The sequence below is a fragment of the Pseudopodoces humilis genome, chromosome 1, assembly GCF_049639895.1.
Source record: "Pseudopodoces humilis isolate 2021_Gansu_Grassland_sample_001 chromosome 1, ASM4963989v1, whole genome shotgun sequence".
In the NCBI taxonomy this organism is placed as follows: Eukaryota; Metazoa; Chordata; class Aves; order Passeriformes; family Paridae; genus Pseudopodoces; species Pseudopodoces humilis.
Window position 1 is genome coordinate 33,953,988 of NC_142200.1, and position 17,294 is coordinate 33,971,281.

Sequence of the window (17,294 nt, forward strand, 5' to 3'; positions counted from 1 at the left end):
ATGGGGTGTCACCTCAGACCCTACTCCCACCCCCAGCGCTCCGGCAGGAAGCGCAACAAGCGCCGCCGAGCGCCCTGTGCGTCCCTCCCGGCCCACCCGCCCGCGGACTACGCTTCCCAGCAACCCGCGGAGGCTCGCCCCTCCCCCGCCCTCCCCCTCTCCGCCGCATGGCATCACGGTCTCTGTAGTCTCTCCATGGCACGTAGGTCCCTTTCTTACGCCGGGCTTTGGCGGTGAACGAAACTATCGCTCCCATCCGCCCCTGCGGCTCCGCGCGTGCGCCGCCGGCGTGGAAGTGCGCGAGGCCGCGGCGCTGCGGGCACTGAGGCGGCCGAGGGGCGGTGAGAGCGGCGGCGGCTTCCGCGTCGTGCGGGGGGCGGCGGGCGGCGGGCGGCGCTCGGTACCGCACGGGCGGCACCGGCACCGGCGGCGTCTGAGAGGCGGCGGTCGTTGTCCGGCGCGCAGGGAATGCGCCTGTGAGGGCGGAGGAGGAGCGGGTGCGGGTGAAGCCCGGGCGGAGCGGAGCGGAGCGATGTCCCAGCCCCAGCAGCCGCCGCCGCCGTCCCCTCCGCAGCAGCCGCCGCCTCCGTCCGCCTCCAAGAAGCGAGACCGGCGCATCTTCTCGGGCACCTGCCCCGATCCCAAATGCCAGGCGCGACTGTTCTTCCCGGCGCACGGGCCGCAGGGCAGCGGCAGCATCGAGTGCACGGACTGCGGGCGGCGCCACGAGCAGCGGCAGCTGCTGGCCGTGGAGGAGGTGACGGACCCCGACCTGGTGCTGCACAACCTGCTGCGGAATGCGCTGCTGGGCGTCAGCGGCGCCGGCCCGCCCCGCAGGAACACTGAGCTCGTCAAAGTCAATGGCCTGTCCAACTACCATTGCAAGCTTCTGGCCCCCATCCTGGCCCGCTATGGGATGGACAAGCAGACTGGGAAAGCCAAGCTCCTCACGGAGATGAACCAGGGAGATATCTTTGACTGCTCTCTCCTGGGTGACCGCGCCTTCCTCATTGAGCCAGAGCACGTCGAAACCATGGGTTACGGGAAGGACCGCTCAGGCAGCCTCATCTACCTGCACGACACCCTGGAGGACATCAAGAAGGCAAATAACAGTCAAGAGTGCCTCATTCCTGTCCACGTGGATGGAGATGGCCACTGCCTTGTTCATGCAGTCTCACGAGCGCTTGTTGGCAGGGAACTGTTCTGGCATGCTCTCCGAGAGAATCTAAAGAAGCATTTTGAGGAGAATCTAAGCCACTACAAGGCACTTTTCCATGACTTTATTGATGCTGCAGAGTGGGAGGACATTATCAATGAATGTGACCCTTTGTTTGTTCCTCCAGAAGGTGTGCCAATGGGCCTTAGGAATATTCACATCTTTGGTCTGGCCAACGTGCTTCACCGGCCTATTATTCTGTTAGACTCCTTGAGTGGAATGCGAAGCTCTGGAGATTATTCAGCAACATTCCTCCCTGGTCTCATACCTCTGGAAAAATGCATGGGGAAAGATGGCATGTTGAACAAGCCAATCTGTATTGCGTGGAGTAGCTCAGGACGTAACCATTATATTCCTCTGGTTGGAATAAAAGGTGCTTCTTTACCTAAGCTGCCTAGGAAGCTACTTCCTAAAGCCTGGGGAGTTCCTCAAGACCTTATCAAAAAGTACATCATGTTAGAGGAGGATGGTGGTTGTATAATTGGAGGAGACAGAAGTTTGCAGGATAAGTACTTGATGAGGCTTGTTGCTGCAATGGAGGAGGTTTTCATGAGTAAACACGGTATCCACCCCAGTCTTGTAGCTGATGTGCATCAATATTTCTACAGAAGGACTGGTGTAATAGGGGTCCAGCCCGAAGAGGTCACTGCAGCTGCCAAAAAAGCAGTGATGGACAACCGTCTTCACAGGTGCCTCATCTGTGGGGCTCTTTCAGAGCATCATGTTCCCCCAGAGTGGCTGGCTCCTGGAGGGAAGCTGTACAATCTGGCAAAAAGTACTCACGGCCAGCTAAGGCCTGACAAAAATTACAGTTTCCCCCTGAACAGTTTGGTGTGTTCTTACAATCCTGTGAAGGATGTGCTGGTACCAGACTATGGCCTGAGTAATTTAACTGTTTGTAACTGGTGCCACGGTAACTTAATGCGTCGTGTCAGAGAAGATGGGTCTGTTTTATATATTGATGGAGACAGAACTAATACTAGGTCTTCAGGTGGCAAATGTGGCTGTGGATTCAAGCATTACTGGGAAGGTAAAGAATATGACAATCTGCCTGAAGCTTTTCCTATAACTCTAGAGTGGGGTGGAAGAGTGGTGAGAGAGACTGTCTACTGGTTCCAGTATGAAAGTGACACCTCTTTGAACAGCAACGTGTATGATGTCGCCATGAAACTTGTTACCAAGCACTTCCCTGGTGAATTTGGTAGTGAGATTCTTGTGCAGAAAGTTGTCAACACAATACTGCATCAAACAGCCAAAAGGAACCCTGATGATTATACCCCTGTAAATATCGATGGTGCTCATGCCCAAAGAGCTGATGATGTACAGCAAGGACAAGAGTTAGAGTCCCAGCTTCCAACCAAAATAATTTTGACTGGACAGAAGACTAAAACTTTGCACAAGGAGGAGCTGAATATGAGCAAAGCTGAAAGAACTATTCAGCAGAACATTACGGACCAGGCTTCTGTAATGCAGAAACGGAAAAGTGAAAAATTGAAACAAGAGCATAAAGGGCAACCCAGGACTGCTTCTCCTGGGGTTGTTCGTGAGGGGCCCTCGTCCGCACCTGCTACACCAACTAAAACCCCGTATTCTCCAACATCTGCAAAAGAAAAGAAAATTCGAATAACCACCAATGACGGGAGGCAGTCAATGCTTACCTTGAAGTGCACTACCACCTTCTTGGAACTCCAGGAAGGCATAGCAAAAGAATTTAATATTCCCCCGTATTTGCAATGTATTCGCTATGGCTTTCCTCCAAAAGAGCTTCTGCCTCCCAAAGAAGGCATGGAAAACGAGCCTGTTCCTTTGCAACACGGTGACAGGATTGCCATAGAAATCCTGAAGGGCAAGGAGGAAGGCAGGCAGGCTGCCTCAGCACACTCAGCCCATGCTGTGAAGCATGAAGATGTTGCTGTGACCAGTAAGATCTCCTCAAAGGATCTGCAAGAGCAAGTTGACAAGGAGATGTATTCACTCTGTCTTCTGGCAACGCTCATGGGTAAGGATGACTTCGTGTTATTGTTCAAAATTGTGCTTTGAAGTAGAAGGTAACATGTTGCAAACTGTAGTTACATACACATTTCCCTTTTTCTTAAATCATGGTTATTCAGGTTAATTCCCTTATTCCTTTATTAGAAGAACATTTAATGTGCTGTTAGTGACTTTTAGAAATGTATATATGAGGTATATGAGATACTTGTTCTTTCTTTGCTATAAAGTACTCTTAAAAATTGCTGTTTAGAGGTGGTTGCATTGCCTCTGCTGTCCTGTCTCACTTATTTTTCTTTCCTCTCATTAAGCACACATTTGAAGTGTATGTGTGAAAGCTACAGACTTTTTTTTCCCCTCATCTCCCTCAGGTTTCAGGAAATAAGTTAAGAGCAGGGGTGAGAAGGGGGATGCTCAGTGTCTGCTCATTGGAAGTTTGAGGAACAAATTTTCACTTTGGTAATAGGATGAAGTCCTGACATTTGGCCCCACAGGGAGTTGTCTTGGTTTAAGCAAATCAACTTGACATTTTCTCATTAGGTAATAGTTTTAAATGAAGATCTGGTCTTTTTAAAGAGCTAAGAAAAGTATTATTTCAGAATATAAACAGAAAAAACTGAAAGAATCTAAACGTGGGTCTGAGTTCCAGAGGCTGGACATAGGGTTGCAAAGCTATATTTCTAAATTATCAGTTATGTAAATGTGATTGTGAATAATTCAAGACAAAAGGACTTTTCTCAGGTGCCTGTGGTTTTTATTTTCCCTTTAGAACTCAGGAGACTTGGACCCCCATTCTTTCACCTTTCTTTCTCAGTTCTTGCTGCTTTCTGGCAGGAAGTAGAACTGTAATTAACATGCATTCAGCTCTACGAACCAGTTGAATAGTCATGTTTACAGGTTTTTTTTGTGAGAGCCTTCTCTTTTGCTGGAGGGATTTGGTGTGGCTAAAGCATGTGATGTTTCAGAAACGAAACAATTACGTAATCATAGAGTGGTATGTCAGAAGTTCATCAAGCAGAACTTTGATTCTTTTCCAAGTGTGATTGTTTACTCCTGTGTCTTTTACAAGACAGTGTGCTGAATCACTACCTCACCTCATCACACCGACATTTACACCCCAGTTCCAAAGTGCAGGAAAAAGTTAGGTTTAAATGTTGTCTTAATTTTGCGATTAAGCTTAAAAGAGTGCTTTCCTGTCTGCAGGAAATACTGCTGGAAGTATAATTACTGACTTCAAAAAACTGGCATGCTTTAAAAATATCTTGGTTACTTTAGCATTAAGGTGTGTCTCATTATTTTACAGGTGCTTATCCATAAACTGTGAGCTGATCTTGTATGCAAGAATGACTTTTTGTTTCTGCCATCACTACTGTTAGATTCTGCTTTAAGAGCACTGGTTAGAATAGAATTTATCTCACCCTCCTCTGGCTGCATTCAGTAATTGTGCATTACTAATAGAGGTAAAAGCAACAGCAAGTGATAAACCAACCAGTTATAAAACCTTACGTGATTACTGAATAAGATGCTATTATTATATCATCACTTTTCTAATTGGGTCTTCATTTTCCTTTAAAAATACTTGTAGGAGAAATCCAGTTAATAGACTGTGATTTTTCAACAACTGTGATTTTTCAACAGATGAATAAACTTCCTAAGTCCTTGCTTAGGACTTTCTTAAGGGTGGCAATTCCTCAAGGTGGCATATTCAGCCTTTTTGGGACAAGAAGCCTTAGTTTTTCTCAACAACATTTCTGTACTGCTAAGAACTGCTGCAAAGGTCTGAAAGCCAGCTTTAACTTTGTTCTGCTAAAAACGTTCCTGTAATACAGTAAGATTAGCATGTGTAGAGGGGAGATGCTGTTGAGATAGCTCATTGGGCCAGACACACTTTTCTTTTCCCAATGTCCATAGTGGAAGTGTGTCTTCAAACATCCATGATTATTTATTCTATGTGCTTAAAACATTTTCTTTCATACAGAGTCTCATATAGGCTGAAATATTTTTTATTTCAGCTACTAGAATTCTTCTGATCTCAGCTACTTATTAGAATTTTAGGTCATGTTCTTTAACTTTTCTGTATAGAATTTTAAAAAAAGCCCTGGGAAATTAAATACTGTAGTTTCTGGACCAATTAACATATTATGCATGATTTTTTGTAAAGCTTTCTCTTTTTTTTTTTTGTTTAGCTCAAAATATAGAATTCTATAGGGAAGTTACTAAAGGAATTGGAATTTTGCATTAACATATTTAAAACATTATAATTTAAAGCAGATTTAATTACACCCATGGAGAGGCACTCTGAATATGTGCAAGCCAGATATGAATTTATTTTGATTGGTTTGTTTTTCACTGATTAATTCATCATGGGAATCAAAATAGCCAGGTTTAAATTTAATGTATTATTTGATGCCAGAATTTTCTTGGAATTAGACAGTTTGCTTTGAAGCCAGCTGTACTTCCCTATAACATATATTTATCAATTAAGTTTTTTATTTGTGTTGCACTTTGTGTGTTCTCTCTGCTGTCTGAAGTGACAGTCCTGGCCTTGCAGCAGCTGCAGGCTAGCTTATACCAGTGAACAAGGCCTGTTTGTGGGTAGGACAGTCTGGATTTGTTCCCATACCTTAATGTTCTGGGATTGGGGTCTGGTCTGAGGAAGTGTGTACTGGAGTAGGAACAGTATAATCTCTTTGATAAATGTAGTGTCTTGAGGGACTTTTTAATCTAACTGAATGATCACCCAAATTAACTTGTGACCTATAAGCATCTTGCTACCATGGCAAACAAATCCCAAACAAACTGTAAAACTCAACTAACAAGAAAATGTGCAAACCTCAAATGTAGTTTAGTTGAGTCACACACACTAAGTTCCTCTGATCTGGGAAAGTCCAGTTGCAGCTGTGGGCTTTTTTGATCTTCCAGTGTTTTGTCTATCAAAACAGTGTCATTGGTTTGTATTTCTTTCAGTGGCCAATGCTTTTGTATTGTGAGCCCTGCTCTCCCTGCTTTCCTGCATGTAGTACTTGTTAGTATTGCATAAAAGGCTATCTAAACAGTGATGCTTCCCTTGTGCAAAGCTGAAAAATTGTGAAAAATCATGCTCACAGCAAATAGGGAATCTTTCATTGGAAAATGTCAGTAATTCTAAAACTGGGCTTCTTCTTTAAGCCCGGTAGTTGTCTTGTAGAATGAAAAGGAGTCCTTCAAATAGTAATGGCTTGCTCGATGCAGCAGTAAAGGAGTCCTTAGGATGGAGTCCTGCTGGCTGTGGCCTCTTCTGGCTTCAGTGGGCTGACAGCTGTATTATTCTGTTACTTCTCAGTGCAGTGGTTATTTTGATTCCTGTGGGCAGTGTTTAAACCATCAGGAAGACTTGGAAAGGTACAGCAGCAATGCTCCGGAGACACTGTGCATAGGGAAGTACATTTCAAATTGTCAGTGAGAGTAAGGACACAGGTAGCAGTGACAGAAGACTTTCTTCCTTAGGTCACAGAAAATAAGAAAGAAGAGCAGTTGTTTTATTACTCAGATGTTCATCTTGGAAGTGAAGGCCAAATTTATGAGTTTGATGTGCAAATGAATGCAGTGAGCTTGAGCATATATGGTTTGAAGGAATGCTTTCAAAAATAATCAGATTATATAGGTCTCCTTTAAAACATCTAAAGACAGAATGTGGTGAATGTGCACTGTACCTTGGTAAAAAGAATGGGGGCTTTAGTAATGCCTGAAGTGGAGAGGTGAGTGACAGTTGTGGGGGAGCAGGCGAGCATACAGAGTCCTGTGCGTCCTGTGCTCTTTTAGTTTATTTTCCTTACTACAGCAAGCAAAGACATTGGTGGGTTGTATTTTACAGTCTCACACATTCCAGCTACCTCTGTCCAAGTAGTACAACCTGTTAACTATAGTTGAAGATTTACATTTTCCAATCTTAATAGAAATTTGAGAGATGTGGTTATTGAGATTTCAATCTCTACAGAAGGAGGCAATTTCTATCTAAAATATCTTGATATGTTCCCTGAATATTTGATGGAAAGTGGGAAAACCTTTTTTTTTTCCTGAAAATGTGTATGTACAGTAGTTGTTTCTGCATCAGGAGAATAGAATTTATCAGAATAGAATTTTTGTTTGTACTGCTTAGACAGCTACAGCTCATGCCACTTCTCTGAAGCAGGTAAGTGGTTAGCAAAATAAGGAACAGGGTATAGGCAAAATGCAGAATTGAACTTATTGAGCAGGTGCTGTTAGGTCACTGATATTCCATCACTGTAACCCAATTTTTCTATTCCTTATATTCCTTTCCTTATGTAGTCCTGGTTTGTTTTTTTTTCTCTCCATGGCATTTAAAGTTGTCACATTTCAATGCCATTTTTGGCATTGTTGAGAAACACTGGTTATACAGGACTGCTGGGGCCTCATGGTCAGTTGGTATTTTGTTTCTAACTCTAAAGAGAAGCAAGGTACAGACAGCTTCTATGCAGCTGCCTGGGTGGATGTTTGTGTCTCAGCTGCAGTATTAAGTCTGCTGTGTGGCAGCTGTGAAATTGAACTCTAATTTTTGAGAAGGTGTAGGGATATAGAATTCAAGTTTTAATGAGTGCGGATATGTGCTTCAATTCTGGAAGCGTGTAAGTAATTTCCTAGTTTAATGATGAAAGAAGAGGTAGAAAGGGAATGGAGACTCATGTTTAGGGCCTGGCAAAGAACCAGGAGCTGCACTTTGGATCAAATCAAATTTGGGAACCTTAGTACTAGAACATGTAGGATATTTGACTGCAGACAGTGGTATGTTTTTCTGAAAGTCTTTCAATGTCCCAGGCTCCTGTTCTGTGCTTTTGCAATAAAAATTCAAATTCTTAATTGCATAGGAGAGAGCAAGGACTCAACTTTTGATTAAAGGAGTTATATTTTCACCCATTGTCTATAGTATGAAAATGCAACTGTTTAATTTTACAGTTCGTGTTTGATTTTTACAGGAGAAGATGTTTGGTCTTACGCAAAGGGGCTTCCTCAGTTGTTTCAGCAGGGTGGAGTATTCTACAGCATAATGAAGAAAACAACAGGTATTTTTTTGGTTTTGTTTTTATTCCTTCCTTCCTTCCTCTGTTTCCAAATCCTCAAAATTGTAAATTGGTATTGAGTCACTTGTAAGCACTTGTAAGCATAAATATGCTATGTATTTTTTTATTCTATTACTGTGGAAAATGTTCATTCTTGTAATATTGGAGAACTCCTAATGCTACCTTAGATGGACTAAGACTAGGCAATCTGCCTAAACCTATTTAGTTGAACTTCAACCTGTTATTTTCTGAAATTTCCACTTCCTGAATTGTACAAACATGGTTTTTTATTTTTTTTAGTGACTATATGGCCAAAAGAAGTCAAATGACTTTGTTTTCTTGATTTTTTCTCCTGTAAAGATCAAACAATAAGAAAATCAGAGGACTTATTCCTGTTACTTTAGGCACTTACTGGATAAGGAGTTTACTTTTCTTATGTGCTTCCAGTAGATGTTTTATATGGAGTACTGCATGTTTTAAATTTAAATGGTCAGTTAAATTTGATTTTCATATTCCTAAGATTATTGTTCAAAAGCTAAACTATCCATCTGCTTCTTGAATTGCTGAATGTTGCATCTTGGGCTCTGTGCAGAATAACCAAGCAAGTAGAATATATTTGATTTTTAGGTAGCTTTACAGATACTTCCTATAACAAATAGCAACTGTTTCTTTAGAGAAGAAAGTACTAAGGAGTTATTTTCTCTCAAAGTTTATTTTCTTGATGAAATGTTCCCATTCACAGTTTACATCTTGTGGTTTCAGCTATTATAATGGTTCCTTTGCTGCTTTCTTGTTGTTTGATTTTTTTCTTAGGCAGTTTTATCAACCTTATCTTACTTATTTCTGGAAATAAATTAAAATGTGTGATGTACTCAGTGCCCACTACCTCTCACTGAATTATTAGCCTAGATAATAGAGTTGATATGCAAGTGTCTTAGATATGTTTCCTTTTAGATTTCCTTCTTTTACTATGCTTGTACAGTAACGAGTGGTATATTGTTTGTGGAAAGTGAATCAGTTTAACCAGTGCCTGACGGAAAGAGTATTTTTGACCAATTAATGTCTAGCCAGATTTGAAAGCCTGAAACGAATCCAAGGAATTTTAACCCAACTTGCAGAAAATGTCTGACTTAAAAGCCATTTTTCCCAGCTTACTGTGTAAGAAATAAGGCTGTAGGATATAATAGTGCAAAATGCCTGCATACAAAGAAGTGCAATACTCTCAAATATAGACCGTCTTGGTAGGTACAATTCCTATTTCAGCATTAGCACACTTTAATAATTCCAGTGTGCACAATCTTTCCACTCTAAGAAGCTACTTACCTATTTGTAATCTTTTAGGTAATGTAATAATGCACCTATCATAGTGGACCTTTGGAACAAAGCTGTCTGTGAAGTGTAGGTACTGTTAATCAATTGAAACTTGATTTAATAGATCTTGTTTTAAGATCTTACTTTGAGATTTCAGGATTGCACTTTCAGAGGAAGTTTTGGTCAGTCATAGGAATTGTTACAGTACCCTCTTTTGCAAATGAAAGTTGAGCTGCTAAATTATGTACTTAAAATATGTTCTTCAGGCTTAGGTAGGTGTTCTGCATTTTGGCTGTTTGGTTGTTGGTTCCCCTGGATATATAAAGGAAGGAGCTACATGTCTGAAGCTCTCAAAGTAAAACCTTATTTGTAGGTCCTCTGCAATTGTGAACATGTGGATCAGAAGCTGTGGAGGATAAGTAAGATTGATCAGTTGGTTCATTAGTATACAAACAATAACTTTTCCAGTTGTTGAATGGCCTTTTCCATTGTTGCTCAGAATACTCATTTTGAAAGCATTGTATTTGGCAACACAGAAATAGAATTTGCTTGTTGTGTTTCTACCCTTCTGAATAATTTCTGGTGGTTTTCTTCAAGAATTTTGAGAATGAGAGGAAAAATCCCAATAATTTACCTGTTCCTGGCACCTTTTAAACTGTGTTGTTTTTATTGTAGCTCTTCATGCATAGCTGATGGAACTTAAGTGAAGAGAATGGTTGCAGCCCAGTTTTCATCTGCAGTTAGCTTTTAACTCACAGAAAGCCACCATCACTGAATTGATACATTACTGCTTTTACCACAGCCTGCATGGAACAGAGTTGAAAGAGTTATTTTGTGTTTTATGATGATAAACTGTAAAAAATTAATGTTGTCCATTTTTGGCACACAGAAACTTCAGAACTTTAAATTATCTAGTGAACTCTCAGTTTTAACAGATTGGTCAAATTGTAAGTGGGACAATTAAACAAACAGCAGATCAAAGATATTATGCCTTATGTTTGTTTTGTAAAGGTTAATAGTTATTATCTCCAGGACTACTAAATACAGTAAGCTTGAAACACTTCTGTAAATCTAGCAACACTTCCTCTCATAGGAGAAGACAAAACAGCAAATTTGAAATACCTCAGGCTTAGTAGCAGTTAGGCAACCAGTAATCCTACTACAGTTCTAACTAGTATGGAAGTAGTCTTAAATAGTATTTCTCCAGATAGTGTTTTGGAGTGTTCTCCTTGTCAGTTTTCTGGTTTTGATTTTTGATGGTTTGGTTTTGTGTGGTTTTGGGGGTGTGGGGTGATGGTAGTGATGAGGTTTGGATGTTTTTTTTACATTACTGCAAGCATAGAACTGTGAGTTGTAGTTATTTTATCTTGTTATAGTACAGTTTTGTCTCTTCATCAGAGTCATCATAAAGGCAGTAGTATCTTGGCAGCATACTGTGGTTGTTATATGGCATAAGAGCTAAGTTTTTTCTCCCACAGTAGTAACTTTCAGTGTTTGATTTTACTTACTTGATTCAGTAAATTTAAATACAGTAATTACTGTGTGTTCAGAACATGCCTTGAAATATGTTAGCACTTTGAATAACATTTCCTATCTTTATAGGTTTGGCTGATGGCAAGCACTGCACTTTTCCACATCTACCTGGTAAAAACTTTGTGTACAATGCAGCAGAAGACAGATTAGAGCTGTGTGTGGATGCTGCTGGGCACTTCCCAATCGGTCCTGACGTTGAAGAGCTGGTTAAAGAGGCCTTAAGTCAAGTGCGAGCAGAAGCTACTTCAAGAAGCAGGGAAGCAAGTCCTTCACATGGAATGCTGAAGTTGGGAAGTGGTGGAGTAGTGAAAAAGAAATCTGAACAACTACATAACATAACTGCATTTCAAGGAAAGGGTCATTCCCTAGGAACTGCATCTAGTAGTCAACAACATGATCACAGAGCCAGGGAAACACCACTTTTAAGAAAGCATAGCACAGAAACGGACTTCAGTCCTTCTGCTAAAATTGAGCCTTCTGTATTCACAGCTGCTTCTGGTAACAGTGAGCTTATTCGAATTGCTCCGGGAGTTGTGACAATGAGAGACAGCAGGCAGCTTGACCCCACTTTGATTGAGGCACAGAGAAAAAAGTTGCAGGAAATGGTGTCTTCTATTCAGGCTTCAATGGATAGACATTTGCGGGATCAGAATACAGAGCAGTCAGCATCAGTTGATGTATCTCAAAGAAAAGTAGAGGCAGTGAGTTCAGCTGCTAAAACTGGGAGCTTTCAGGCTGCCTTACCTGAATCATTCTCTGCACCAGGTGGTACTGAACACTTGAATACTGAATCAACTGATGGTAACATGGTGAATTCTGTGGGAACAACATTCCCTGCAAGGTCTAAAGCACAAAAGGGAAATTCTGTTGAGGAGCTTGAGGAGATGGATAGTCAAGATGCAGGAATCACTAATGCAACTGAGCCAATGGATCACTCTTGATAGGTTAAAATCTAATAAGGGTAGAAGAAATTACTGTTCAAATGTAATGTTTATTGGCTGGGCCACACAAAGTGATTAGTTACTAAATCTTGTATGTATGTCAAAGATTATATCATCTTATTCAGTGCATGATAAGCATGTGATTGGCAATAGCTTTCAATATTACCATACTGCTGCCCAGGCTGGCTCTGTTACCTGTAAATTAGTTATTAGGAAATGCACTGAGATGAATATCTGCTGTACATGTGGGTTCTTGAAAATTCTTTGTAATTTTTAATTTCTTAAAAGTCTTAAAATTTAAGCCCATGCAAGGTTCTTACCATGCTAGCTTAAGGTTACTGGAAGGGCTAGAACAGGCAAAACTAGAAACATGGCAAAGTTAATTCTGTCCCAGGTACTTAATTCCAATAATAATACACTGTTATAATAAATTAGACATAAATTTCAAAAAGTAACTGAAACTAAACTTCTGCTCAATTTGATAATGCAGAATATACAGTACTTTTAATTACATTTTGCTGGCACTTCTCCAATTTAATAACGTTTTCATTCATATCCTCCTCTCAGAAATTTTGGAATACGTGTAACTTTAGTAAACTGAAGTCTTAGTTCTCCTATTGTCAGTTATAAAACAAGTTAGAAAAAAGGCCACATAGCATATGATGAAGATACACTGAATGTGGTGTGGTTATGCATGGCTGTCTGAGCCAACACAACCATTTTGGTGCTCTCTTGGTAGCATGTCTTTATTTCCTCCCAAATACCAAACTGGTCAGGTGGTTGCTCAACTTTTGAGACAATTACAGGAGAGAAGTTGGCAATTTCAAGTAAGAGCAAATCTTCAATGCCAAATACATTTCTTTTAGAAGAATTAGATTGCTAGCTTTGGTTAGAAATGGCAAAAATGAAATAACAGCTGTCCTCTTAAGAGCAAATTAACAATTTATTGGAAGGAAATGACTCTCTAACACACATTATCCTAAAGTGTTTGGTGATAATTGAGCTTTTAGAAGCTTGCTGTTTACTCTGTGGAAACAAGGAATACATGCTGTTTCAGTGTCTATAAAGACTACCCACCTCTCTCAGCCTCACTTCAGATTGTGATGCAGATTTCCTTGCATCAGTGATAATAGAGCTGATATCCACTTAAGTAGTGTGTTCATCAGACCTGTAATGCTAGTTTTCAAGAAGCAGCCATTGTGCTTGCTCCCTAAGGATGGAATGTGTTTCTGATACTGCACTTTGCTTCCTATCTTCATAGTCATTTAAATGCACTATTGTTGCTTCTTCTCATGGTAAAATAACATTGAATGGATGAAAAGATGTTAATACAGCTTCAAAGGAATTAAGAACATTTAAATACTGAAGTCTGTGTTTGTGCACATGTAGGTTTTTACCAGTTCACAAATGTGGTTTGTGTTGTATATGTTTGTATTCAGAAAAGTCTCCTCACATTTTACATTTCTAATCACTTAAACAGTTCTAAGTGTGTTAGTATGATAAAATGTCCCACGAGGAAGGATTTATTTTTGTATGTAGAACTGAAATGAAGCGAGTCACTTAAAGAATAGCCCTTCTCTTTTGTCAAAGTAAATTAAAATGCCTCTGTTGGTTAACTTTTTATGTAGATGGTACAAATATTTTATGATTTTGTACACTACTTAGAGGTAAAATATAAAAATCACATTTTCACAAATAAATGAAAAATGTTAAGATCTCAAATTGCTGTCTGGTAAGTTAGCAGTTTGGAAACTTGGAATGTATGAAGTAATTGGCTTGCCAGAACTGACCTTGCTGATGCACTGATTAACTGGCAGGGCTTATTCAATGAGAAGCAGGATGCACATGCAGCACCTGGAAGCCTGCCATGACTTCTGAAAACATTTAGTCTCCCATGAATCAGTCTAGCTCGCTGAAGGCTACATCTATATAGAAAATGTTGAGTAGAGGCTTGTGCTTTATCACAATGTTAGAAAAGTATAGCAGTGACTTGTTCCTGGGAAAGAATTTCAATTGGGAGAGGCTGAGCGGGAGGAATCTCCTGGATCTCTTGTATTTTAAACCAGGTAACCAATGCTTTGACAGTTTTAACCTTTTCTTTAGGAAAAAAAAAAGTCTTCCTTGGCTGGAAAAATAATGAGTGAGCAGTGTATATGAGAGAATTTCAAGTTTGAAATAAATTGAAATATTTATTGCACATCATTCTTATTTCAAGGAAAAATGCTTGCGTCTTTCATGCCTTTCTGGTAAGACTGCAGAAGTTCATGTGCCTTTTACTGTGTAAAGAGGAAGGCTTGGTTTAGTTTTGACACACTTCCCATTTCAGCAGTAATTTGACATTTTGCTTCTTATCTAAATAGACATAGAAACAGATAATAGCTCTGTTTGACTCACCATTAGTGTCATCTTGGGCCCACTCAAGTCATGTAGATCAGAAACCTCCAGTTCCTAAAAGAAGATGGTCTCACAGGACTGGTAAAATGGTGTCAATCACAAGATCCACTGGTGTGAATTCTGGAAGGCAGGATTGTGCATATTTCTTTGCAGTGTTCTTATTTCACGTAGCTTTTTCATGCATTCAATATCAGTAGTTTTGAGAAAGATAGATTGCTTTTGATACACTCAAGTGAAGCTAAACTTCATCTATGTGCCAGTGAGATGTGTGACTGTGCAGAAGAAGTGAAATAAAGAACACTGAAGTGTAAGTTGGAACAGATGTTTCATTTGGTTGCTGGCGCTGGGTGCAAATATAAGTTGACACAAATCTGTGTGCCTAAGGAGCACCAGTGTGCTTGTTAGAATTCCCTGTTAGAGTCAGGAAAATGCTGGTGGGGTACAAGGGCAGGGAAGACTTCGGCTCATTGTGGATGAGAAGATGTGTCAGTAGGACTTCTCAAATGTCAAGAGTGGTGCCCTTTTCTTGAAAAGTAAAGGCAACCAACCCAAATTCTTGCTACCAAATTGCCTGTGGAAAGAAGTTGTGGTTTTGAGTACCCACCTTGATTACTTTCTTGTCTGAAGGCCAAAGATATGCTACACTGCATCTCATGGCAAAGAAGACACATTATTAGAAAACCTTGAATGTTACTATGGCTTAGTATGTATAACCCAAAGAAAAGATGATTACTAAAAATACAGACCTAGTATAAAAATAAGAAGGGGAATGAACTAGATTGCTGATGAGCATATGGGAAGCCTTGGGAAAACAGACCAGTTTTCCAGGAAATGCAAGACTTTTACTACAAATGGCTGGCTACTTAGTAAGATTGACTTTTTGATAGCACTTTTTCTCTCTGAATTGTTTGCATTTCAGAGAGGGAAAAGAAATAGCAGATTTTCAAATGAAATCAAATGTATTTGGGTTGTCTTCCCTGTTGTAGTCACAAAACAGCTGTGTGCATTATTGGCTTTGTGAATCCCATATAGTTTACTAGTCTTGTGCTGGCTACAAAATACAAGCTAGACGTTGCCTCTGACAGAGTGCTCTAGCAGTGTTACAGGGGCACAGTGCCACAGGGCTGTGTGCTAACAGCCCTGCAAGGCCAAAATACTTGATTTACAATCTTTCATAAAGTAGAATCTGTTTTCACTGTCATGGGGTTAGTGGAGTTGCTTGCTACTTTTTCAATGCGCTAAAAATGCCAGGAAACAAAATTCTTGGTATGTTTACAGTTGGGAGAGTGATGCTCAATCTGAGTTGTATGGAAAATGAATGATATAAGAAGATGCCACTGTTAATCTCTGTATTCGTTTGGCTCCTATTTTTAAATATCAGAATCTACATGCTTTTGTAAAATAATAAGAATATGAAGTTAATCCTTCTGTTAAAAAAAGCCACAACAGAGAGTGGTTTCTTTGTTTTGCTTGTGGATATCAGTTTAGCTTCATGAAGAAGTTGCTTAAGATCTTTAGAATGCAGGATTCCCTCTGAGCCCTTACGCCTGTGGTTGAGCAATAAAAGGTTGACACAAGAGTGGTATTTTCAGAGTTATTTTACGTTTGATGAGGATTATTGCCAAGAAGTGAAAGAGTGCACTTTTAGGAGGGAATGCTATTTAAAATGTATAAATAGGAATTAAAATAGTGTATATATTTAGAAAAAAATCTTTTTAAAAAGTAAGTGCTTTACATGTTGAATTAAAAACAAATTAGCATAGAAACTATACCATCTCCACAGTACTGGCTGTTATCCAGCAAGGTTTGTTTTGTTTTATTTGTGATTGCTGTACTAATTATATTTGATTTTTTTTATCTGTAATGTAACAATAGTGTATTATAACAGTATATAGTGTACTATACTACACTTCACTGTACAGTATTTGGAATTTTCTTTGATTGCTATATTAAAACTATAAGTTAAAACATCTGCTTTGGTTTTATAAGGTGTAATTTTTATCTAGCTTTTCACACATTAGTTTGTTTAATTAATGCTGATATGCCTACAAAATGAGTCAGTTGAAAATATATTATTTTCTGCATTTTGCATATAAATTACATTATACTTGCATATATGAATACTAGTACAGAAGTTGAAAATCTGATACAATTCTTAGAAAAGTAAAATCTGATGTTATTCATTTTCCTGTAGGAATCGTTCTTTTTAAAAAGAATTTTTTGAGAGGAAAAGTTCTTTAAGGAAAAAGTTGGTTTTTTTGACCTCATGCCAATTCTAAATATTTCATTGAACACATAGGACCTTTGAATTTGAGAGATTTCTAAACCATATATATTTGAGACCAAAATTCAAGACCTGAATCTTCAAAGTTGTCACAAAGATGTAGAAAAATGCTGACCAAGTCAGCATTTAAGATACCTTGCAATCTGTGATTTGAAATATTGGTCAAAATGTATTTCAAAGCAGAATTTTAGTGCATGCATGTAATATTCAAGTATGAATAGTACAATTTGGAAGAACTAGGCTTTTGAAAATTTGGCAATACTCAAAGATGAACATATTGACAACTATTTAAATTATCTCTATGCTTTTCCCACCAGCTACATGTGGTACTTTGTTTCACAAATTGGCTTTAATCAAAACTTCTGAGCCTAGAAACAAGCCAGAAAACCCATCTGCAAAACTCTTGTGTTACTTCTTCCTGTATTTACTGAAAGGTTTTAATTCCAAGTGTGCTAGCATTAAAGCATTCTTTAAAATGATGGGTGTAAATACACAGAGTTAATTTTGATTGCATATCATATCAGGAAGAATTGAAAATTATCCTTCAGAAGATTTGTATTTCAAAAGCT

General features: G+C 39.5%; 1 protein-coding gene across 1 annotated transcript; it reads left to right on the forward strand.

Moving 5' to 3' along the window:
* Positions 1-398: 398 nt before the first annotated feature.
* VCPIP1 (valosin containing protein interacting protein 1) lies at positions 399-16,413 on the forward strand. Its single transcript, XM_005517114.3, has 3 exons — positions 399-3,215; positions 8,179-8,265; positions 11,176-16,413. The coding sequence occupies exons 1-3, from the start codon at positions 533-535 to the stop codon at positions 12,045-12,047; spliced, it is 3,642 nt and encodes a 1,213-aa protein (XP_005517171.1). The 5' UTR covers positions 399-532; the 3' UTR covers positions 12,048-16,413.
* The last annotated feature ends 881 nt before the right edge of the window (positions 16,414-17,294 follow it).

Excerpts from the sequence above, each read along its gene's own strand:
- VCPIP1 (XM_005517114.3), top strand. The coding sequence starts at position 533 with ATGTCCCAGCCCCAGCAGCCGCCGCCGCCGTCCCCTCCGCAGCAGCCG. Across the intron at positions 3,216-8,178 it reads TCTTCTGGCAACGCTCATGG|GAGAAGATGTTTGGTCTTAC; the intron begins GTAAGGATGACT and ends TGATTTTTACAG. Across the intron at positions 8,266-11,175 it reads CATAATGAAGAAAACAACAG|GTTTGGCTGATGGCAAGCAC; the intron begins GTATTTTTTTGG and ends CTATCTTTATAG.